Source organism: Lithobates pipiens, unplaced genomic scaffold, assembly GCF_037356315.1.
Source record: "Lithobates pipiens isolate NorthernLeopardFrog02 unplaced genomic scaffold, aLitPip1_a1.2 Scaffold_23, whole genome shotgun sequence".
Lineage (NCBI taxonomy): Eukaryota > Metazoa > Chordata > Amphibia > Anura > Ranidae > Lithobates > Lithobates pipiens.
In genome coordinates, this window is record NW_027507785.1 from 216498741 (window position 1) to 216523625 (window position 24885).

Here is a 24885-nt window from a genome sequence, read left to right on the forward strand (position 1 = left end):
AACATGTATAATGTTTGGGGGGTTCGAAGTAATTTTCTAGCAAACAAAACATGTTTTTAACTTGTAAACACTGAGTCTGAAAAAGAGGCCCTGTCCTTAAAGCGGAGGTCCACCCTAAAGTGGACCTTCCGCTCATCGGAACCCTCCCCCCCTCCGGTGCCACAATCGGCACCTTTCAGGGGGGAGGGGGGTGCAGTTACCTGGATAATCCAGGTAACTGCACCCACTTCCGGGACAGCTCTCTGCGGAAAGGGGTGTAACTTACACCCCTTTCCGCAAGTGCCCGCCCCTTCCCGCAAGTGCCCCGCTGCCTGCTGGGAAACACACAGCTCCCAGAGGCAGCGGGGAGCGTCCTTATTGCGCAGCGCAATTCGCGCATGCGCAGTAGGGAACCGGGAAATGAAGCCGAAAGGCTCCATTTCCTGATTCCCATACCCAAGATGGCGGCGGCAGGACCCGACAGACGACCTAGCGATCGGCTTCGGGTGCCGACATCGCGGGCGCGCTGGACAGGTAAGTGTCACTATTTTAAAAGTCAGCAGCTGCAGTATTTGTAGCTGCTGGCTTTTAAAAAAAAAAAAAAAAAACGCGGAGTCCCGGTGGACTCCCGCTTTAAGTGGTTAATCCAGGACACATATTACACAGATTCTGAGGATGATTTAATGCAGATAAACTCAGTGCCTTAATTACCACCTTAATCAGCGACAGAATCTGTGTAATTAATGTGTGCCCTGGATTAAAGGGATGTGATGTGGCAGCCCTATTGCTGTGTCCTCCACATGGCTTCTCGCAACCTGAATTATGGTTTTCTTTCAGCAACGGCTTTCTTCTTGCCGCTCTTCCATAAAGGCCAGATTTGTGGCGTGCGCGACTAATAGCTGTCCTGTGGACAGATTCTCCCACCTGCCTAGAGGCGATTCAGTTCGCATTGTGCGCTATATAAGTATTTCATTCATTCATTCATTCACCTGAGCTGTGGATCTCTGCAGCAGCTCCAGAGTTACCATGGGCCTCTTGGCTGCTTCTCTGATTAATGCTCTCCTTGCCCTGCCTGTTGAAGTTGTGCCATACTCTTTCCATTTTTGGTTGATGGATTGAACAGTGCCCTGTGAGATGTTCAAAGCTTGGGATTATTTTTTTTATATAACCTAACCCTGCTTTAAAACTTCCCCACAACTTTATCCCTGACCAGTCTGGTGTGTTCCTTGGCCATCATGACGCTGTTTGTTCACCAAGGTTCTCCAACACAATGGTTCTCAACCCTGTCCTCAAGGACCCCCAACAGGCCATGCTTTGGGAATTTCTCTTAGATAAAATAGCTGTCCAAAATACCAGCCATTGACTGATTAAAAAAAAAGCACCTGTGCAAGATAAAAGGAAGAACTTCAAACATGGACTGTTGGGGGTACTTGAGGACAGGGTTGAGAACCACTGCTTTACCAAACCTCTGAGGGCTTCACAGAACAGCTAGCTGTATTTATACAGAGATTAAATTACACACAGGTGGATTAACTAATTAGGTGACTTCTGAAGGACAATTGGTTCCTACCATACACATCGAGTACATATTTTTGAGAACACACTAGTTGTGTGGATTGTTCCTCCATTTTTTGTTAATAAGTGAAAAAGCGAGTGTTCTCTCAGCTTGGTAAAATAGGTGAAGCAGTGTTCATGGTCAGTAATGAAATATGGGCAAATGAAATTGCACAGGACTTCTTCCTTATCTAATGATGATTAAGTAAAGACACCTCTACGATATCCACCAAAAGAAGTGAGCATTACATCTGAAAAGAAAACACTCCCTTGCTACGTGAACATCTATTCCTTTACTAAATGAACCGCATTGTGTAAGGGCCAGTTCACACTTGTGTGATTCGAGAACCCTGCGAATAAACGGCGGGTTCCGGCATCGCAACCGGCACTTCACATTGCCATATGCAAACTGCTGGGGAGTGTCATATGTTAACGACACCCCCATTTCACCTCACATATTGCACTGTGAACTGACAGATCGGATCGCATATGTGTGAATACACATGCGATCTGATTCTGGTCCGACCTGAAAAAAGGGTCCTGTGCGCGTTTGCACCGAATGCTATCTGTATGGCTGACATTGTACCCACACAGACATCACATGTAATGTGAACAGCAGTGCGCTGCGCATTACATGCAATGCCTGGCATCGCAATAGTGTGAACCGGGGCTTAAAAAAGAAATGGAGAGATGAGAACATTTGTTTTGCATTCTTTATAGTGATTAGTAGACCATACCACTATTGTGTATTATTTACTGGGCATCCATCAAAATTATAATACAATTCCATCAAACACGTTTTAGAAAACATAACTCAAGTATTTATTTGCAAAGGTCCCTTTTTTCGCAGTTCATAAAACTATCAGTCTTTGAAAAAAAAGTTTGCAACATCTTTATTTTTCATCAGTTACAGCCTCGGACCAGCAGAGGGCACTCTGCATGATTCAGTGTATTGTACAGGGATTTCATGATCATCATTGATTGTATAAATGACTTACATCAATCAAAATCTTAACTTTGTATCTGTATAAATATATTTGTCAGAGTGCACATTCGCTTGCCAGGAAATCCTAGTTTACACTTCAGACACTGGCCTTTAGCAAGCAGAGTGATGTACAGTAACCAGTAGCATCTGAACAAATCATATTACATTTTTGGACTACTCAAGCTAATGAAAAGTGATTGATGCCAGGATTAATGATTAATGTATATGTAAACAACTAAAATTTTATATACATTTTAACATGGGAATGCAATTTCAATTGTAATTCTAAGTCATTTTAAAATGTGCAACTTTCATTAAAATAATAATTAGTGATCCTGCCGTGAAGGTCCTTGTCCAGGCACTTCCTGTTGCTGCATCATCACCCTGCTGGAGAGTACAAGACGTTGTGCAGGCATGGTCTGCAATTGTTACGCATCAGAAATCCAATGCAGAGCAATGATGTGCAACCAATGCTAGAGTAACTCCATGAAGACAGGAAGTGTCTGAAAGAGCCCTTCTGAGATCAGCAGCACTGAGATGAAAAAAAAAATAAATAAGTGAAAAAAAAAACAAAAAAAAAAATAAAAATGAATGGCAATAGTTTATGAGACATAGCACTCTAGTAAAATAAATGGCATTTAGTTAGGGTTCACAGCTTCTTCAAAGCAAATCTGACACTAGTTGAAAGGAGTTCGAATAGCAGCCCTCTGTATAGAAGTAGGGAAAAAATCCTACTTTATCTTCCCAGCAGGCAGTGTATCAAATGTTCTCTGTTGAAGAGTTCTGGCCACCACTGCCAAAAGAGACACTTCTGGGCGTGATGGATGAGCAATTCCCTGTTGCATGCTGTGGGTTCTCATGGCAACGCCTACATCACTACAGGACAGAGTAGTGTATCAGAGGTCAGCAGGATAAATCAAGTGCACACTAGGGAATGCGCTATCAGTCCACCTTAGGGTGTCAGATAGCAGCGGGTACTAGATATGCGAGATAACGCATCCCCCAATGTCGATGTGTACTGTGGTTCTCCAGTTTGTCCTCCCCATCACCACTGGGACTTGTAGTGATGCAGGGGCCAGCAGGAGAACCACAATGCACAGCATGGGACAAGGTATCGGACACCCAAAAGTGTCATAGCAGTGGTAGCCGTATCGGAAGGGTTTAAAACACTGTCCAAGGGAGAGGCAAGTATGCGTCTTATTCTATAAACTGCTGCTGTTCCTAATTTCAGCTCTCTATCTGTACATCATTCTCACCCACCATTATATATGGCCATATTCATCATAAACCAAGATAGCACATGGCTAGTAATCCTGCCATTTTTCACCAATAGAACCATTACATTGACAATCTGAGACCATTACGAAAGAATTAAGTATTTGGAGGACGGAATATAAAAACTGACAATAAGTAGACCAATAGCAGAGGGAGCCCACCACTATGCAAATACACATGTGCTTTAACATAGACACTTGTACCAGTGACTGTCTAGGGCAGACAAGCCTCAATACTAGACTGCATGTAGTACAGAACTTATATACCAGGTCTAAAGTAATATCTCATAATTCACATTTAAAAAAAGGGACCAGCAGAAATAAAGCGCCACATTAAATTATTCCTATCTGGGCATAACTTGGTTCAAGGAGCAGAAGCTAGGTCACATGTACTGCAAGACCATCCTTGGTTAAATATAGCCAAGATATATCAACGTGCATCACGTACCAAATAAGAAAAAGGTGTGACCTGACACAACCCTGTATATTAATGGCAGGCCTCCATTCCTGTTATGCATCACGTGCTAACCTACTTATCAGAGAGCAAGGATGGTCAGCAGATCTTACACTGGACTGGAGACAATTTTTTTTTGTGTCTTCTCACCCCCAGTCGTTGGCATGTTGCAGCGTGTGAATTCCGGTAAGGCTGTCTGCGGATGACACAATTCCTCTCATATATGCAATGGCTAGACCTGGCCCTCCATACAGCTGTGAGAAATCACTGGGAGCCCCCATGATACTTATACTGCATTAAGGTTAGTAATTCTCTTAGATCAGCCTCTCAACTTCTTTAACCCAGGGGAATAATTTTCATGTCTCAGGGAACCCCTGTTAAAATTCAATGGGAAAAATGTCCCTTACATTATTGGAGGTCAATGGGAAGAATGCCCCCCTTACATTGGTGGTCAGGATGCCACCTTTACAGACCGCTAAAAAGATCAGTGGTGTCATGCTGCTGGCTCTGCAAAGTGGCGCTGGACCTGTTACTATATTATAACTCATGAATGACAAGCCAACCTTCTATTAATTCTGAGAATGCAGTATTACCATTAAAGTGATTGTAAGGGCTCTTTTTTTTTTTTTAACAAACATGTTATACCGTGTAATTGTTTTGTACACAGCAGCCTGGATTTGCACCTTCTCAGGTACCTCTTCGCTGGTTATGGCCCCTCCCTCCTGTCGAATTCCCCCACAGCAAGGAGCTTGCTACGGGGGCACCAAAGCCGAGCTGCAGCTCCGTGTGTCCATTCAGACACAGAGCTGCCATTCCGCCCCCTGATTGGCTGACTTTGACAACAGTAGGAGCCATGGCGCCCCTGCTGTGTCTCAGCCAATCAGGTGGAAGAGTCCCGGACGGCCAAAGGACATCGCATGGACAGAGATGGGGCGGCTTCTACACACAGAAGGCTTTTTATCTTAATGCATAAAGATAAAAAAATAAATAAAAATCTTCTGACTTTACTCCTTTAAATCAAAGCAACCAGAAGATATACGGTTTCCAGACTTTGAACACAGGTCCGAAACTATGTAGGCACCAGCCACAGCTCAAGGAACCCCTAGCAGCCTCTGGAGGAACCCCAGGGTTTCATGGAACCCTGGTTGAGAATGGCCACCTTGAATAATTTAGAATTAAACTCCAAATAAAAAAAAAAAAAGGCTGGGAGGATAAGACTAAATACATATAAAACAAAAGTCACATTAAATGGCTGAACAGTGCGATATGGTGCATTATAATTTAAATGAAAATTTCATACACAAGAATTACATTTAATAAATTAAACTGGCAAATCACCACCTTATCTGAACAGCCTTGACAGTAATGAACTATAGAAGAGATACAGCGCTATTTATGGAAGAAAATCAATCTTCCACAAACATTTCAGTATATAATTATGAACAACATTGCTAGCGCTCCCTTGAGTAACACTGTATATATAAAAAAAAAAAAAAAAAAAGCATGGATTCTATGAAAGGTTTGGCAGCTTGTAAGCTTGTACATACAGGTACTTTCCTTGCGCATGTAACACATTTGTTTTAACTTCACTTCACTCATTGTTCAGTGAATAAAGCACAAGTTTAATTACAGAGACATAAACCCGGCAGGAAGAAACTCCAAATCAGGAGCAAGAAGACTGATGAGGGAGTTGTGTCACCGTAAAAACTGTCCAACTGCGTTTGTTGCCTTGCAGCTGATCTAACACAAATAATTCCTGCAGCGCTCACACACAAACCCTTAATGCAAAAATAAAACAAAAGGGATAAATGACATACAATGAAACAGGACACTCACTTTATATAGCAAGCTGCATATTGCTTCTGAACTGTGCTGCTACAATGTTGCTAATGCATTGCAAGCATGTGCAAGTCTAATGGCAAGTTAGGAGCAGAGCAAGGAAAGGAGCACAAATCAACTTGAAGTGTTTGTAACCTTTAAACAAATGTCACTGCCAGCCCCTCTTTTATGCAGCTATATTGCAGTGTGTGTGTTTGCTGAAAACCATGTAAATGCCCTTTTTCAGATCTATTCAGGCTGGCCACGCGACTCTCAGTTGCTCTCCTACTCCATCTACGGCTCCAGTGGTAGGGACTGAGGTCTCCCTCTGACGTCAGCCGGGAGGTCACATGACTGCTGTGCTGGCCGTTCAGCCCCTCCCACTGTAGCCCGTAGATGGGTATGAGAGCGGGGGGGGGTAGAGACAGCCCACACACAGGAACTGACAAGGGGGAGGAAAAAAAAAAAAAGGAGAGCTGCAGATGACAGAGGCACAAAAAGTGACCACATTAAATCAGGGCTCAGCAGCCATGAATATTGTGGTCAGTACACAGAGGGAGACACATGAACTGGCAGGATCAGCCAGGTTTTTTACAGTTTAGAGAGGGGCAGATTAGACAGCACAAGCACTGAGCCGTTTAATCTGCTATAAGGCAACAGAATCTCTTTTTTTATATAAAGGTTTAAAGGGTTACAAACACAGGGTGGGCCCCAGCTGCTGACACCCAGCCTGTAATAAGATGGTTAAAAACTCTGAGGACAGTGCACAATCTACAGCAAAATCCTTGTACTAATGACATCACCTCCTGCCTGTTTCGACATGTTTCAATTGGATACGGCCTATTCTAACGCAGTACTTCAACAGAAACATATCAGTATAGACAGGAGGTGATGCCACCAGTATAGGGGCATTGTTGTAAAGTGTGCACTGTCAAGAGTTTCTTTACTATCAGATACAGGCCTCTGTCTTGCTCTGCTCCTATTGAAACCGTCATTAAGCACACACACACATTTGCACTGCAATAGCAACATCAAAGCAAAACAGCTCAAAAGAAAAGAAAAAAAAAAAAAAAAACTACCACAATGACAGTCAAATGCATTTTTTTTTCACTAGCCACACCAATTTTGACCAGGTAACAAACTAGGGAATAACACTTTGCATTGACGGCAACTAAAATATTGCTCTTTTCTATTCCATTGTTTTAGCAAAGGCTCATTTCCTACAACACCCCCCCAATGCCTATAGATTTCTTGTTTACTTGAATTGTTTCACAATAAGTATTTTACAAAGCATCAAGTAAAAAAAAAAAATCCTTAAGATTACTTAACACTGTCAACTATCAGAGAATTTGAACAAATGTAGCGCAACGCAGTAAAAATGCCCATTGATATAAGCGGTATAAAAGCAAGGCACACAGGCAAATTGTCACCATTTTTCTTAAAGGCCAACTCCAACCAGCTGGTATTTCAGTTTTGGGGAAGCTGACATATGTTAGTGAAATGCTTACCAATGGATAACCCACAAAGAAAAGAATAAACAACCAATTTCTTAGACAGGTAGCAGGAACCAGCAAGTAAGCCAACTCACTAGGGCCAGTTAGCCTTTAAAATAGCCTATGGAAACAAATTCTGTGGCTATTGAACCACTGAAGCCTATGTAAACTGTATACAACACAGGCACATGTAATCATAAGGTCGCACTGTAATCCAACACAAACAAGACAATGTGACACCTCAATTGCATCAACGGAAGTCTCATTACGGGACTAAACAATGCAGAACGGCAGCAGATGGCATGGTAGTAGGCATTGTTCTGTGAAAGGCAGTATGTTTATTGATGATCCAGTCAGAGTATATTGTGGGTTTTCTTAGACTTTCCGTATTGTGAAGATTCAGGGCGATCAGAGCCATACCCTTGCATTGGTCAGAGTACCTTGTAGCCAAACCATCACCACCCAGATTTTTGTTATAGTTATACACAAGTCCTTCATTTGGTTCTCAATGCGTGCAATCAGGCCAATGTTTCATGGCCAAAATAAATTAAATACAAGATCATTAAAATATAATTGTCCCTTGTTTCTTCATAGACTTGCATTGTATTTGTATCCAGTAAAGAAGCACATGCTGCATCCTAGCAATACTGAGTATGTAAGCTCATTTACAGCCATCATGACACTATGTAAAAACATTGTATTACTTTTGATAGAACAGAGGTCCCTTTATATCCACAATGAACAAATATATTGCTCTATGGAGTGAAATCAGAATGATTAGTTACATATAAGGATTATGACTGGTCTGTTTATTTACAAACTGATCATGAAATCAAACATTGGGAGAATGAGATGAGAGACTAATAAAATATTTAGCTGTGAATGCCTTAGTTAGAAATTGTTCTAGTAGTAATATTGTAGCATCCTTCAGTGAGCCTCTTGTAAAAAAAAATAGTGGGACCCATGTCCTGTTCCGTTTACCCCAATTGGCTGACTGAAGTTCAACTACACTAATCTGCACTAGAGGATCTTATTGTGTACTGCTGATGGGCACTATCAGCATTAAAGAAAAAGTTCTTTACATATACAGTATGTTGTTGATTCACAACTCTCAAATCCAGCAGCATAAAATTACAATTTGTAAAGGAATGTGCTTCAGTAAAGTATCAAAAAGTATGTGCATAAGCTTATGCAGTGTGACTTTAGTGAAAGAAGACACCCTTATACCGCGTACACATGAGTGGATTTTCTGTCAGAAAAATCTTGGATGGTTTTTACGACGGATTCCACTCAAGCTTGGCTTGCATACACACGGTCACACAAAAGTTTGCTGAACTTTCGACCATCAAGAACGTGGTGACGTACAACACTACGACGAACCGAGAAAATGAAGTTCAATGCTTCCGAGCATGTGTCGAATTGGTCCCGAGCATGCAAAGGAATTTTGCGCGTCGGAATTTGTACAGACAGACAATCAGAAATTCCGATCGGAACTTTTTCCGACTGAAAAATTGAGAATGTGCTCTCAATCTTTTGCTGGCTGGAATTCGGCCAGCAAAAGTCTGATGGAGCATACACACGGTCCCATCTTCCGACCAAAAGCTCTCATCTGTCTTTTGCTGGCCAAATTTCCGATCACGTGTACGCGGCATAAGAATCCCTTCAGAAGCGCATGCTTTGAGGAGTTCTACCAGCTAATTTAGAAATTACATTCGGAGCAGGCAAATCTAAAAAGAATCCTAGGGATGTCTCCTTCAACATAATGTCTGATGCAAAGAACCTAGTGCAAATCCAACAGGCTGCATTTGCCTTCATATATTAGATGAGCTACAGAGTGGCTTACCTTTTAAATACAGCCTGTGCCCAGACAATTTTAAGTGAACCTTTATATCAAGTCCTAGAAGCATGTTATAGGCTAAATGAAAATAGGTTAAATAAAAACAGTGATAGTTATGGAGTCATGATAATAAAAAAGTCAAACCATAGTGTTATTTGGAAAAAAATAATGTAATGAGGGTGGAGAAGGTAATCTTTGGTAATAAGTGTTATTATGGTTGTAATGTCACATAACTCATTATTGCTCTGTAACGCAGCATTGATAAAGGTCGCTATATTTTCTAAATGTGGCACTTTACTGGCCTACTCGTGCCTCGCTGGTTTCAAAGGGAAATACATTCAGTGAAAGTACAATGTGCAAAAGGCACCAGAACATCAGTCTGCAAAGTTATGCCTATTGATTTCAAGGTCCTGCTTGACGGGCACAACCATTAATCAGAACAAGAACACATCTTTCTTAGATCAAAAAGGAAGAACAATGGGATGTACCGGGAGGAAGGTCAGTAACTTCTACTGTAAACCGAATTTGGTATATCTGAGGCTAAAAGGAATGTATGGTGTTACAGACATCAGAAGAATGGCATCATTCAAGGCATGATGCTCAATGCTGGTACTTGTCTAAATATAGAGGTGGTATTTTAAGAAAAAGAAAAGTTGAATCCTTTACAAAAGATGTAGTCACTGACTACAGACGGTTTCCAGAACTGGTACAAAAACATTCAGTAACAAATTGAGGACGTCAGTCGATTTTTTTTTTTTGCCAGAGTCTGACAATGTAGTTTTTGTAGTTTCTTCAGTTTACTCGTCAACATGGCAGGTCCAGGACCGTGGCTTCAAGAAGTCCAAAAACGCAGGCTGGAAAACAAAGAATTATTATTTTTTTTTTTTTTTTTTTTTTTTTTTAGGGATAGTGTGCATTATATCAAGTCTTTACTAATGCCAAACTACATTATCTTAAAGTGGTTCTAAAGCCTCAAGTTTTTTTTACCTTAATGCATTCTCTGCTGCAGGATTCCCACAGCCGCCCCCCCCCCCCCCCCCCATTCTTACCCGAGACGTGCACAAGAGCAGCAGCTTTCACTGCCATCTCCCTCCTCATTGGCTCCCAGTGCTGTCAATCAACTCCAGTGACGAGGGAGCAACTGTCAATTGACGCAAAAGCGGGACTCGGGAGGGAGCATGCACAAGTGGGGGAAATTGCAAAAAGAGGAGGTTTAGGGCTGCTCTGTGCAACTCTATTGCACAGGGCAGGAAGTATAGCGATGCCGTTTCTCTCTACCCCCCCCCCCAACTTTACAGTCACTTTCAGGGCTCGTTTACACTTGATCTGGTCTCAACACACAATAATGGCTAGTTTAAACTTGCTTCAAAACAAGGCTTCGAACATGCTTTGTTAAAGCTCTCAGAACGCCAGTCAAAGCTCCTGTCACTAAGACCCCTTTCACAATGGGTCATTTTTCAGGTGCTTCTAGGCTAAAAATAGCGCCTGTAAAGCACCTGAAAAATGCCTCCCCTGCAGTCCTAGTGTAAAAGCCCGAGTGCTGCTATCAGCATATTTGGAGTGGTGTGTGTATACACCGCTCCTCCACCGCCCCTGCCCATTGAAATGAATGGGCATTGCTGCTGAAGCACCTGAAAAGCAGTTTGGTAGCGGCGCTACACGGGCGCATTTAACCCTTTCTTCGGCCGCTAGCGGGGGTTAAAAGCATGCCACTAACAGCCGAATAGCCCCGCTAAAACTAGCTGAACTTTACCGCCAATGCTGCCTGTGACTCAGTGTGAAAGGGGTCTTAATAAAATGGTTAGCTTACAGTCCTGTTTACACCTTGCTTTGCTTAAGGTTCACTTCAAAAATGATACCACGTGTTGCTTTAGCTATGCTTCAAAAGCGTCTTCAAAACCTCCATAGAAGTCTATGATAAAGCTCACTTGAAGCCCCACCGAAGCCTCACAAAGCTTCATCAAAGGCTCATCAAAACTCCACCGAAGCCTCAAAGCAAAAGCAAGGCGTAAACAGGACTGTAAGCTAACCATTTTATTCAGAGACAGGGGCTTTGACTGCCATTCAGAGAGCTTTAACAAAGCATGCCTGAAGCCATATTTTGAAGCAAGCGTAAACTAGCCCTAACAGTCAGAAGTTAAAATGTTACTAAACCCAAAGACATGAAAATAGTTCACCTGCGCCCCACCCCTATTACAGTGCCCACAGCTTATAAATCTTTTTTACATTAAAATATTGCCACTATATAGCTTTTTGGCTGATCTGTATATCATGGTCAGTAATAAACTGCACTGTTTCTCCAGTGCTGAGAGTTCAGTTAGGAGATTTCCACTGCAGCTTGTATACACACCCACATGTGTAAAGCCAGTCTGAAAAATCTTAGATGGTTTTTCCAACGGAATTACGCCCAAGCTTGGCTTGCATACACACGGTCACACAAAAGTTCGCTGAACATTCGACCGCCAAGAACGCGGTGACGTAAAACACGATGAGCCGAGAAAATTAAGTTCAACGCTTCCGAGCATGCGTAGGAATTTTGCGCGTCGGAATTGCTACAGACGATTGGAATTAGCGATTGAAATTTTTTCCCACCGAAAAATTGAGAACCAAATCAAAAGTTCAATGGAGCATATACACGGTCATATTTTCCAACCAAGAGCTCTCATCTGTCTTTTGCTAGCCGAATTTCCAATCGTGTGTACGCAGCATTAGGCTCCCCCCCCTCCCCCCCTTTATTTCACCTGGTATTCTAGCCTCCGGACAGCAACATTGTAAGTTTGGGAAGAGGGCAGTGGCGGCTGGTGCTCCAAATTTTTAGGGGGGTGCAAACTAACTGAAAAATTAAGAAAAATACTGAAATAAAAACCATTAATTGCAGCCACTGTGCCCATCATATGCAGCCTCTGTGTTCATCAAATGCAGCCAACTCTGCCCCATCAATTGTAATAGCCGTACCCTGCAAATGCAGCCAACTGTGCTCCATAATTTGCAGCCTTTGTGCCCATAATATGCAGCCACTGTGCCGCCCTCCCCCCCCTTTTGTCTGCCCGGCACTTACCCCATTGTGGTGGTGGGTCAGGCAGTGAGCTTTGGGACGTGTAGCATGGCGATGGATGCAGGACTCCTCCGTGCGCATTTTCTTCCTGTTCTGCGCGGCGGCCAAAGGGATTGCCTCTAACTTCAGCCAATCAGGTGCCCAGTATTACATCCAGGCCCCCTGATTGGCTGAGAGGTGGTTCTGTGTTAGCAAAGCAAATATTTGCTTTGCTAACACACTTGGTGGCACTGCGAGCACAATGGTTTGTGCTCGCAGTGCACCTTTTTTTGGAGCCTATGGCTCTAATCGAGTGCTTTAAAAACGCCCCTCTCCGCTGCTGGAATTCAGATGCCCGAAAAGGGGGCGGACACCTGAATGGGGGTGGCTACATTGATCGTGGATAGATTCATGCAATGCATTAATCTATTCATAGTAAAGAGGGGGTGGCTGGAAAGAGGGAGCAGCGCCTGAGCACACATAATGGATGCAACATCACTGGAAGAGGGTAGTGTTAGACTAGCAGACTTAGATGGACTTGACTAACAAATTGAAGCTGAACTCCAACTAACACTTTATAAAAGTAGTTATATCAAATGTTTTTTTCACCCAATTTATGATAAAGGTTTCACCTGAAAGAATAAAAGCTGACCATTGTAAGCCCCCTCTGTCTATGTTTAATGGTTTGTCTCAACCCTCTGATACTTTTTCTGTACAGGTTGGTTGGTTTACATTTACATTACAGTTGAAAACTAACAGACTTACAGACTAAATAAATAAGCATAAAAGAAAACTAATGCAGCCACCACATCTAGAAATTGATCAGCTGAAATTCATAAAAAAAATTGTTTTTGGGTTAAATACCGCTTTAGCTTTAAAGCAGAGCTAAATGCCATTTCTTGAATGGTGCATGTCCCTCACCAAAGCCAGCATCTTCTGCCCTGTGACGGTCTTTGGCTGTTTTCATTGGTCAATGTGGGATGGCTTCACTCCTGTGCATACACAGAATTGCAGTCCCCCAGCACATAGGAGCGGTGCTGGAATGTAAACTGAGCTGGGTTTGTACAGCTCACTGTACATTCCAAACTGGGAGGCGGCAGGTAGGTTTAGGGGTCTCTTCTGCAATAAACAGCCTGCCTGCTTGCAGTTTGAAAGCAGGACTTTACTTCCACTTTAATTAGTCTTGCAGTTCATTTTATAGGCTCAGACCAGACCTACAGAGCTAGTTAGTAAAGTGCAGCGCAACAAAGTAGGAAACCAAGCCTGCACATGTAATCAACCAAGCGTGCCTCATCTATATTTATAATAAACTTTACACAGAAAAAGTCTTTAACATCATCACTTATTGAAAAGGCCATTAGCATTGCATTCATGGCAACATGATTCTCCATATTATAGTCTTGTTTTGCTCTGCATTATGATAAACATCTGTTAAAATCTGTATCGGTAACAAAACATACTATGGGCCAAGAAGTTTTTCTTGAATGGACTAATACAACTACTCGTATACACTCACATTGCTGATGGGGCAGTGTTTCTGGGCATACCACTCCTGAGAATAAAGACATAGGAGAACACCCTGACCCAGGAACAGAGATGTCCACATGATCACATTCCAGATGGGACCTTTCCGACGGTCATGAAGGATGAAGTTAAAAATCACTGCAATTAAAGAAAGAGCATGTATTTAAAAATAATGTATCCTGGAACTCGGAAGTAGTTGTGAAAAAAATAGAAAGCAAATAAAAAAAAAAAAAAAAAAAAACACATTTGACTAGACTGATAATTTAGTAGGACAATTCTTTTTACCTTTTGTTTTCTATTCCTGCACTGTGCAACCACTTGATTCAAGCAACACTGTATTAGTTTTAGAAGAATGTGCCATTTCTCATACTGTATTTGCAATGCCAAGGTAAGTGGCATAGCATAAAAGATTCTTATGATGAACAATAGACTGTTTAGAACAGGCAACTGACTTAACATGTAGCAAATAATATCCCATTAAGGGCTCTTTCACACGGGTGGACAGTTTTTCAGGCGGACCCTCCAGTCTCCTCTATGGAGTAGTGGGTGTCAAAAGACACGTGTCTGTTGATACTCGCCAACATTCGATCCGATAAGCTAAAAAAAGATGGATGTGGATTTGTTACATCTGAAAATGTTCTGTTTACATCCACCCATTCATAGAAGAGGGCTCTGCATAAGCAGAGCAGACATGAACCAGCCAGCCACCTGCTCGGCGGGGATCAGCGTTTAGCTTTGCAGCATGAAGATGGCAGCGCAGGGGATCCGTGTTAGTGCTGTGCGGGAGTGATTCACTTTACAGGTGAGTCTGTCATAATGTGCTAATTTGCGGTGCATACAGTAAGTGCCCGTTCACACAGGGGCGACGTGACTTGCAGCGCGTCTCACAGACGCGACCTGCACACGATTTCAGCGGCGACTTGCAAAATGACTTCTGTATAGAAGTCAATGCAAGTCGCCTGAAGTCGCCCCGAAAATACTACAGGAACCTTTTTCTAAGTCGGAGCGACTTGAGTCGCTCCTATTAGAACGGTTCCGTAGTACAGAACGGAGCGCGACTTGTCAGGCGGCTAAGTCGCCTGACAAGTCGCGGTAGTGTGAACCGGCACTTAGGGGAAAAAAAGGTTTGTGATTCCCTGCCGATTTTGTACATTTGCCCACTGACAAAGAAACGATCAGTCTATAATTATGCTATAGGTAGGCTTATTATTTTACCAGTGAGACAGAACAACAAAAAAAATCCAGAAAAAACGCATTTCAAAAAGTTATAAATTAATTTGCATTTTTATAAGCAAAATAAGTATTTGACACCTTCGCAAACCATGACTTAGTACTTGGTGGCAAAGCCCTTGTTGGTAATCACAGAAATCAGACGCTTCTTGTAGTTCAACTAAAAGAAAAAGAAGATTTTCTGTACACACTTTTGTTTTAATAAACGTTTTAAAAGTACTCATGAATCAGGCCACACGCCTTCTCTTTTTTTAGTTTTGCATTCTGGACTTTCCCCGGTCAGCCAGGGCAACGGGACATGCATGCATGATTGATTATAGATCAATATCTATATGAAAATACTACCAGTTTTACCTAGACATATCTGCACAAGCGCAGGCGAAAAAACATTTTCTCTGTTCCTTGTAGATGGCCATCAGGTTTGGACACATCTCAGGAGGGATTTTGTCCCACTCCTCTTTGCAGATCCGAAGTCATTAAGGTTTTGAGGCCGACATTTGGTAACTTGAACCTTCAGCTCCCGCCACAGATTTTCTATGGAATTAAAGTTTGGAGACTGACTAGGCCACTCCAGGACCTTAAGGTGCTTCTTCTTGAGCCACTCCTTTGTTGCCTTGGCTGTTTTTTTTGGGTCATTGTCATGCTGGAATACCCCATCCACCACCAATTTTCAATGCCCTGGCTGATGGAAGGAGGTTCTCACCCAAGATTAGACAGTACATGGCCCGTCTAAACTCCCCCCCCAAAGCATGATGATTTCATCACCATGTCTGATGGTGGGAATGGTGTTCTTGGGGTTATAGGCAGAATTCCTCCTTCAAACACGGCGAAGTTGATGTCAAAGAGCTCAATTTTCGTCTCATCTGACCACACACACTTTCACCCAGTTCTCTGAATCATTCAGATGTTCATTAGCCAACTTCAGAAGGGCCTGTACATGTGCTTTCTTGAGCAGGGGGACCTTGCGGGCACAGCAGGATTTCAATCCTTCATAGCAATTGTTTTCTTGGAGACTATGGTCCCAGCTGCCTTGAGATCATTGACAAGATTCACCTGTAGTTCTGGGCCGATTCCTCACCGTTGTCATGTCATTAAAACTCCACAAGACAAGGTGAGATCTTGCATCGAGCCCCAAACCGAGGGAGATGGACAGTTATGCGTTTCTTCCATTTACAAATAATCTCACCAACTGTTGTCACCCTCTCACCAAGTTGTTTGGCGAATGTCTTGTAGCTCATTCCAGCCTTGTGTAGGTCTACAATTTTGTCCCCAGGCCCGGTTGGCCATAGGGCAAACTGGGGCCACCGGGCCGCATGTCCTTGCGGGGCCCAAGGCAGCTGGGCTGCTCTTGGAGCCTGCACCACTCACGCGGCCACCAGTTCAGCCCAAGCAACAGGGGGACAGAAACATGAAGGGGGAGGGAGCTAGAGGAGACACCTTTGGTCTCCTCACAGCCGCCAGTGTAGTTCAGCCGTCTGTGCCAAGGGACGTGACCACGAAGGGGGAAGAGCCAGAGGAGACACCTGCTGCAGACACCATGGAGCCGAATCAGAGAGAACGTGAGTGTGGCACCCTGTAACCTGAATAGGAGGAGCGGTGGGGGTGGCTGCACATAGAAGAATCATTCTTACCATCCTCCTCCAGCAGTCTCTGAATACCTGCTTCTGCTCCCAGGCTTTCAGAAACTGCGGGAAGAAGATGGAGAGAATGATTCTTCTATATGCAGCCACCCCCAACACCCCCTCTTATCCTACTGCCCACCACAGTGCTCTCTACCTCCCCATTGCTCTACATCTCCCACTATCCCACTTTCCCCTGATGAAGTCACGTGACCCGTGACGAACACGTGCGGGACACAGTAACCAGGAAGTGATGTAGACCGAGCCCGCAGCTTGTTTATACACTGCTTGTACAGACTGTTTGTTTGTGAGTATTTTTAAACTGTTTTAATAATAATAAACCTGTTGAAGCACTTTACACTATGGAGTATTCTTCCTCCATCTCTGCTTAAACCCATGCATATGCCATACCATTGAGGAACCCTGACTGCAATACCACAGAGGAAAACCCCAGACCATATCATTGGCCAGGACCTGGGCACCCCACATTAAAGGGAAAACTCCGCTAAAAGGATCCCAAAAAGCTCTCTATATATACGCTGTTACCTTACAGCGGTAAGGTAAGGGGACATCCATTACTGGTATATATGGGACCACCAAGGCCATATTCCCTTCCACCAGCACCACTGCCCTTCCCATTGCCAGAGCTCCACATCGTATATCTTGTTGAAGAAGTCACACCCTATGCGATTTTGAGAATAATCGCAGCACTTTGCACTGAAAACGGACTTTGTGTCTGATACACTTATATTTTTTGTCACTTAATTATCATTTATGTTTGAACGTTTGCCTATGTGCACCACAGCTGAACACTTGCACTTTATGCGATTTTAGGATCGCAACACGCTGCACTTTTGAATGTTATATTGTGTTTTTTCTTTTTTCTTGTTTTTGTTTCACGGTTTCATGTTGTAGATTTTACACTAATAGCAACGAACATTATTGTTTTATCAGCCACAGCGGCACATTGGAATATTTGCACTTTTATGCGACTACAGGATCGCAACACGTTGCACTTTGGATTGTATATGAATTTTCACTATTTTATGTATTTATGTTGTGGACTATTAGTAGAAATGAGTGTTGCTGTTTAAACTAGTCACATAGACATACCCAGACCTGTATTGTTTACTGGATATCCCCCCATTGCAAATTTTATATACTGCTTTTATCAATAGATATATCCTTTTTGTGTACAGCGCACCACTACCTTTCTTATTCATTATTCCCCGGGGTTCAGATATTTCCCTTTCAGTGTGTGCAGCAGTACCCTATCTCCCTCTATTTCCCTGACGTGGCGCAGGAATACTTTTCCACATCTCCCACTATGCTCTCCAGGACCCCCCCTCCCTGTGCTCTCCGCCTCCCCCCAGTCCTCTCCAGCACGCCCAGTACTCTCCGCTGCCCCCCCCGTCTCTCCCCCAGTGATCTCTGCATCCCCACCCCGTTTTTTCATCCCCGTGCTCTCCAACCCCCCACTCCCTGTGCTCTATGGCCCCCTTGTGCTCTCCTCTTCCGTCCTGTGTTCTCTGCCACTCCCCTGTGCTCTCCGGCCCCTCCCCCCATGCTCTTTGCCTCCCCCCACAGTGCTCTCGTCCGACCCCATATTCCCAAGCTTCTTCCCTGTGCTCTCTGCCCCCCTTCCCCCCGTTCTTTCCCAGTCTCCTTCACCCCCCCACACTTCTGCCAGGTTCCCCCTCCCCTCTCCCGACGGAACCGTCAGGATGGAGAGTGGGGAAGGGGCCGGTTAACATGTCATGGGTTGCTCATTCCAAAATGCCTGGGCCTAATTTTTGTACCAGTCTGGGCCCGCTTGTCCCTGACATCCTTGGATAAGCTCTTTGGTCTTGGCCATGGTGGAGAGATTGGAATCCGATTGATTAATTCTGTGGACAGGTGTCTTTTATACAGGTAACAAGCTGAGATTAGGAGCACTCCCTTTAAGAGTGCTTCTTATCTCAACTTGTTACCTGTATAGAAGACATCTGGGAGCCAGAAATCTTGCCGATAGGGAATCACAATGACTTATTTCACCCACTAAAATGCAAAGCAATTTATAACCTTTTTGAAATGCGTTTTTCTGGATGTTTTTGTTATTATTCTGTCTCTCGCTGTTAAAATAAACCTACCATTCAAATTATAGACTGATCATTTTTGTCAGTGGGCAAACATACAAAATCAGCAGGGGATCAAAATACTTTTTTCCCCCCTTACCGTACTAGTACATTATGACTTGACCCTGCAGGGAAGCCCACTTTGTTTTTATTTTAGTGGCAGTTTACTACCACAAAAAAAAAAAAAAAAAAAACACACAAGGTATTCACATGTCTCATTGTTGCACACCCCAAAAATGAGGGGATACATTTTTCTTATTTCATGATAGTAGGGGCCCATGCAAATCATTGCTCATCACCCCTCTGGCCAGATTCAGAACCACTGGTGTATAGAGAAAAAAAAAATATCCTAATATTATATTCCAAAGTGCATACAGCGGTTTCAGGCTATTTAGCTATCATCAGTGTAGTGTATCAAAACCATGGCTTCTATAGAGTAGAGTATAATCATACATGTCTTACATATTTATCAAGTGATACTTACTGCCAAAGCCCATAAACAGAATGAAAAGAACAGGATAGAAAAATCCAAAGCAGATCCCCAGTGCATATTCATGAACCACAGCGGACACAGTAAACACAGACAACATGGCTGCAGATTTGAATCTCCTGCCAAAAAACTTGAATTGTAAAGAGAGAAAAACAGCAGCAATTAGATTATACTGTTAGCAATGTTGAAAAGAACGACATTCTTTCAATTCCTTAAAATGTAATCCTATTTCTGTAAATTCAATAATAGATATTCAAAAGAAAGCAAAAAATAAAAGCCTAGAAAGAAACGTATGAAGAAAAGAATCTCTTGACCCAAGCAATGAGAAATGCCAAATTTCACAAAAAAAATAATGATCTCCAACTGGCTTTTAAATGAAACCTGGAGATAAAACATGCCGGGTGGCACTGCTGAACTCCTTTGATGATGCTAGTTGCCTGCTTTTTCTAGTTAACAAGTGGCTTCAGAACTGAATGAGCCACTGAAGTGGAAAAAGCACGAATTAAAGTATCTTGTTCTGGGTCAGTGACTCCAAAAGTTGTGAAGAGAGAAGATCAGTTAAACAGCCAGGAAACCTGCATTTTTACTTTAGCAATGCTTTTAATGCTAATGGAGAAAGGAAAATAAGCAGTCATACCATAGGTGGTAAAGAACAGAGGAGGGAATGCTAGCAAGCTTGTAAGCTAATGTGCATGAGCTTTTGAGATAAGTTAATCTAAAGCCAATTTTTTATTTTTATTTCTGAGAATAGGGAAGGGTTAAAATTCCCTAACTTTTTTTTTGCTTCCTGCATCCTATTGGGAGGATTTCCTCTCTCTTCCTTTTCTGGAGACACAAGAAGATTAAATCTCTCCAAAGTGAGGGGAAATGGAATCTCAGAAACTGATCACCTGAACAGATGTCCCCATTGGCAGAATTTCCCATTCTGGCGACAAACCCAGTTAAACTGCTTGGCTGATAAATGAAAATCTGTATATTTGTTATACAATTAGGCTTGTTATACCTTTTGAATAGCTTTGAAGTTAAACAGACACTATATTGTTAATATACACTTACATTTTGAACCAAGTGTTACAAAAAATGTAATGTAACGTTAAAAATATTAAAGATTTTTTATAACCTGCTGTAAAATGTGGTTTCTTGATGCCCACAAGGCTCTGGTAAGTATTGGGCATGTAGGTTATACTGCCTGCTGTAGATGGCAGTATAATCCCACATGTCCAAGACTTACTACAGTCCTGTATCCTACAATGGAAAAAAAGGAGACTGCATTGAAAAAAATAAAAATAAAATTACATTGGTTATAGAGCTGTGGTCTTTACGTAAAAACTTGCGCAACACACAGAATGTTTCTGCATAATGTAGCCTTGCAATGTGTACGGTTTGTGAAACCTATATATACACACACATGCAGAAGACATTATCTGTATATTAGATAAAATGGGTTTCACAATCATCACACTTTTCAAGGTTAGCGTGTTCCAGCTGCACTCAGCTCTGTATACCACAATCTATGTGCAAACAGGCTTTAAGCATCAACACTAATGCAAGCTAAAACACATTTCCTAATCAAAACATAAAAGCTCCCTTTTAAAGGTCCAGGGAAAGTGAACACCACAACTCAACCAGGGGATGTTTACTTCTTGGCAACAAAACAAGCAGAAGTGAGGACAAAGCCAAGCTTCAAAGCTGGCCATACACCGATTGATTTTTACTGATTGCTGCTGCATTGGCTAAAATTAGAGCTGTCGGGAGCCGAACACATAAAATTCAAAGTGTGCATGGCATGATTAATCATTTGAAGTACAGGCCTTTTCTGGCATTTTTTTATTTTTTTTTATTTGTAAAAAAAAAAAAAAACGGTACTTCCTGTGTAGCAGGGGTTATATAGGGGAGGATATCCTATTTGACTATCTGCCAGTGTCCATTCACCTATTGGTGGCATATAACCCATATAGTCATTATGGTTGCTCTCTGTGCAGTGATGTACGCAAAGAAAAGGATTTTACAGGTTAGAATGATGAAAAAAAAAATCCTATTTTTAAATCACTTAATTGTTATCACAAGGAATATAAATATCCCCTGTGATAGCAATAGGCAGTGACAGGAGCTCTATTAGACCCAAGATGTCTTATTTTTCCCTTAAAAGCATTTGATCACACCAAGATCAGTGTGATCAAATGCTTTCCCTAGTTAAAAATGATGCGATTTACATCCGGAGAAACTGAAAGTGATAAATGCTCATCACCTCCGGTTTCCTATACCATAGAGGCAATCAGAGCCTTTTTGGTCTGATTACCTCTAAGGCCAGCCAGCGTAAGCGGCTGCTGGTCGCTCAGGTCTACCGGTGGGATCAGAGAGCCAGAGAAAGCCGTGAGGGTTGCTTTTACAAGAATGCCAACCATCGGCTCTGAAAACAATATTGCTGGGATGATGCCTGTAGCAGGCAATCAATCATCCTGCTATAACCACTCAAAGTCCAGTCACGCTAAAAGTGGTTAACGCACACGAACCCTAAAACATGCAAACAGAGCCACCAAGCATGTGAACTTCTTACCCAGAGAAAGTCCCGATAGGCATAATAGTACAGCCAGTCATGGACAACCACGTTCCAGGTACGGTAGTAGTTGGCAAATGAGGTTGAATTCCACCAGTCCTAAAGAAGAGAGGGAGATATTTACAAACATATTGTTATAATAGTAACATTTTCATTGCCAGGCCAAGCCATTTTCCTCCTCAGGAGGCTAGACCATATTAAAAAGTGAAATGTTAAAAGTTAGTAAAGGGTAAAAGAACCTCCCCCCTCCCCTTCCATAGCACAAAGCTTGTTGAATTCAAAGATGGTACTGCTGATTTCATACATGTCACATGATAGAAATATTAAGCTGTATTTTCATTAACAATTTACTAAAATAGTTACTAGTGCACACAAATAAAACACAACCTTCAAAATTCTTACTAAATCTAAAAGGATCAAACTGAAGCAACGTCAATAAATATTTGTAAACTGTGAAGTGCATTTCCACTTTTGTGGTCAAATTTGGGAAAATCCCACTATACGCTTGTTATGTGTTGCCAGTCACACCTTTCTAGGGGTTTGTTTGGAGAAGGCCTCAGGCAGACTGCAAACTACTCTGAACAACTTGAAAAGAGAGTTTCCCCTCACTAACATAAAAATCTAGAAGCTGGCCTTATCCATTCTCTTTTTTAGGACTAGCAGTGTTCAAGTTCACAGCTGATAATTAAATCTGCCAGCACAGAGAGTGTATTTATGGTAAAACATATGCTCAACACTTCAGCATGACAGAAGAAAATCAGCAGCTTGGCGTTTTCAGAAAAAAAAAAGCAAACAAAATGCAAGCAGCAATTTTTTTTTCCAAGTAATGGTATGTAAACGATACTGTGTTAAAAATATAAAGTAACTGTTAAAACACTTTGGCTGCAAAATTGAAACTACACTTTAAATTGCCCCTTTTTGTAAAAATGGAACGGAAAACTGCAAATACCGATTGAACTTAAAAATCTTTTTCTCTGCATACGCTTTAGGCTAAAAACCTTGAAGCTGGCTCCACATTTATGTGCAGTAGTAATTCACAAACTGCAGTGTGGTTAGTTGCAACCTTGCTTAATTTCAGCACACAGCAATACACAGATGGAAAGCATCTCCCCCCCCCCCCCAAGCACAAAAAGTTCATGTACGATTTTACTTGTATTGTTGTGTGCTGATACTACATTACAAACGAATAGGCTGCCCTAATGCAGTTTAAAGCATGTTAAAGAAACTGGGGTTGATTTACTAAAACTTGAGTGCAAAATCTGGTGCAGCTCTACATGGAAACCAATCAGCTTTCAGTTTTTTTTGTCAAAGCTTTATTGAACAAACTGAAGTTCGAAGCGGATTGGCTATTATGGAGAGCTTCACAAGATTGTCATCTCCAGTTTTAGTTAATCAACCCCACTGACACTTTGCCAATCAAAAGACAGTGACTGTGAAAAGCCCCCCTTTCCCCTCCAACTAATACTCACCTTTCTACTGACCCCCTCACTGCTTCTTCATCGCAACCACTACTGAAATACCCAGGGTTGGAGTCTAGATGATGTATTGATATCACCCCTAGTGACTTGCCCCTAAACAAAAGCACTGTGGCAGCCATCCAATGAGTAGAAATGGGTCCTGTATGTTTTTGTTATTTTACTTTTATATTCGAGTACTGTCACTAGGGGACAAAACCCCTTGTGACAGTGTACATGCAAAGGCAGGTGCTCTTTAATAAGATGTCAGAGTCTAAAAGACCCCTTACATTGAGGGAAAAAGTATTTGTTACCCTGCTGATTTTGTACCTTTGCCCACTTACAAAGAAATGATCAGTCTATAAATTTATTTATTTTAACAGTGAGACAAAACTAAAATAACCAGAAAAATGCATTTCAAAAAAGTTAAATTGATTTGCATTTTAATGAATCAGCCCAGAACTGCACAGGAGAGTAATGTCAATGATCTCAAGGCAGCTGGGACCATAGTCACCAAGAAAACAATACACTACGCCATGAAGGACTAAATGCCCGCAAGGTTCCCGTTTAAAAAAAGCACATGTACAGACCCGTCTGAAGTTTGCTAATGAACATCTGAATGATTCAGAGGAGAACTGGGGGAAAGTGTTGTGGTCAGATGAGACCAAATCAAGCTCGTTGGCATCAACTCAACTCGCCATGTTTGCAAGAGGAGGAATGCTGCCTATAACCCAAAGAACACCATCCCCGTCAAACATGGAGGTGGGAACATTATGCTTTGAGGGTGTTTTTCTGCTAAGGGGACAGGACAACTTTAGTGCATCAAAGGGACGATGGACGGGGCCATGTACCATCAAATCTTGGGTGAGAACCTCCTTCCCTCACCCAGGGCATTGAAAATGGGTCGTGGATGAGTATTCCAGCATGACAAGGACCCAAAACACACGGCCAAGGCAACAAACGAGTGGCTCAAGAAGAAACACACATAAGAAACACACAAGGTCCTGGAGTGGCCTAGCAAGTCTCTAGACCTTAAAGCGGAGGTCCACCCTAAAATGGACCTCCGCTCATCGGAATCCCCCCCCCCTCCGGCGCCACAATCGGCACCTTTCAGGGGGGAGGGGGGTGCAGTTACCTGGATAATCCAGGTAACTGCACCCACTTCCGGGCTAGCTCTCTGCGGAACGAGCGTAGGTTACGCCCCCGTTCCGCAAGCGCCCGCCCCCTTCAGCAAGTGCCCCGCTGCCTGCTGGGAAACACACAGCTCCCAGAGGCAGCGGGGACCGTCCGGATTGCGCCGCGCGGCTCGCGCATGCGCAGTAGGGAACCAGGAAATGAAGCCGAAAGGCTCCATTTCCTGATTCCCATACCCAAGATGGCGGCGGGACCCGGCAGCCGAGCGAGCGATCGGCTTCGGGTGCCGACATCGCGGGCGCGCTGGACAGGTAAGTGTCACTATTTAAAAGTCA

At 42.7% G+C, this 24885-nt stretch overlaps 1 protein-coding gene across 3 annotated transcripts in view; it reads right to left on the reverse strand.

Moving 5' to 3' along the window:
- Nucleotides 1-2401: 2401 nt before the first annotated feature.
- Nucleotides 2402-24885, reverse strand: part of SOAT1 (sterol O-acyltransferase 1) — an 85631-nt gene continuing 63147 nt past the window's right edge. For all 3 annotated transcript variants that reach the window (XM_077452848.1, XM_077452849.1, XM_077452850.1), the window contains exons 13-16: nt 21963-22061; nt 19400-19535; nt 13945-14090; nt 2402-10248 (exon numbers count right to left, since the gene is read on the reverse strand). In XM_077452848.1, coding sequence (XP_077308974.1) covers nt 10192-10248; nt 13945-14090; nt 19400-19535; nt 21963-22061 — 438 coding nt within the window. In that variant the 3' untranslated portion in view covers nt 2402-10191. The remainder of the gene's footprint in view (nt 10249-13944; nt 14091-19399; nt 19536-21962; nt 22062-24885) is intronic.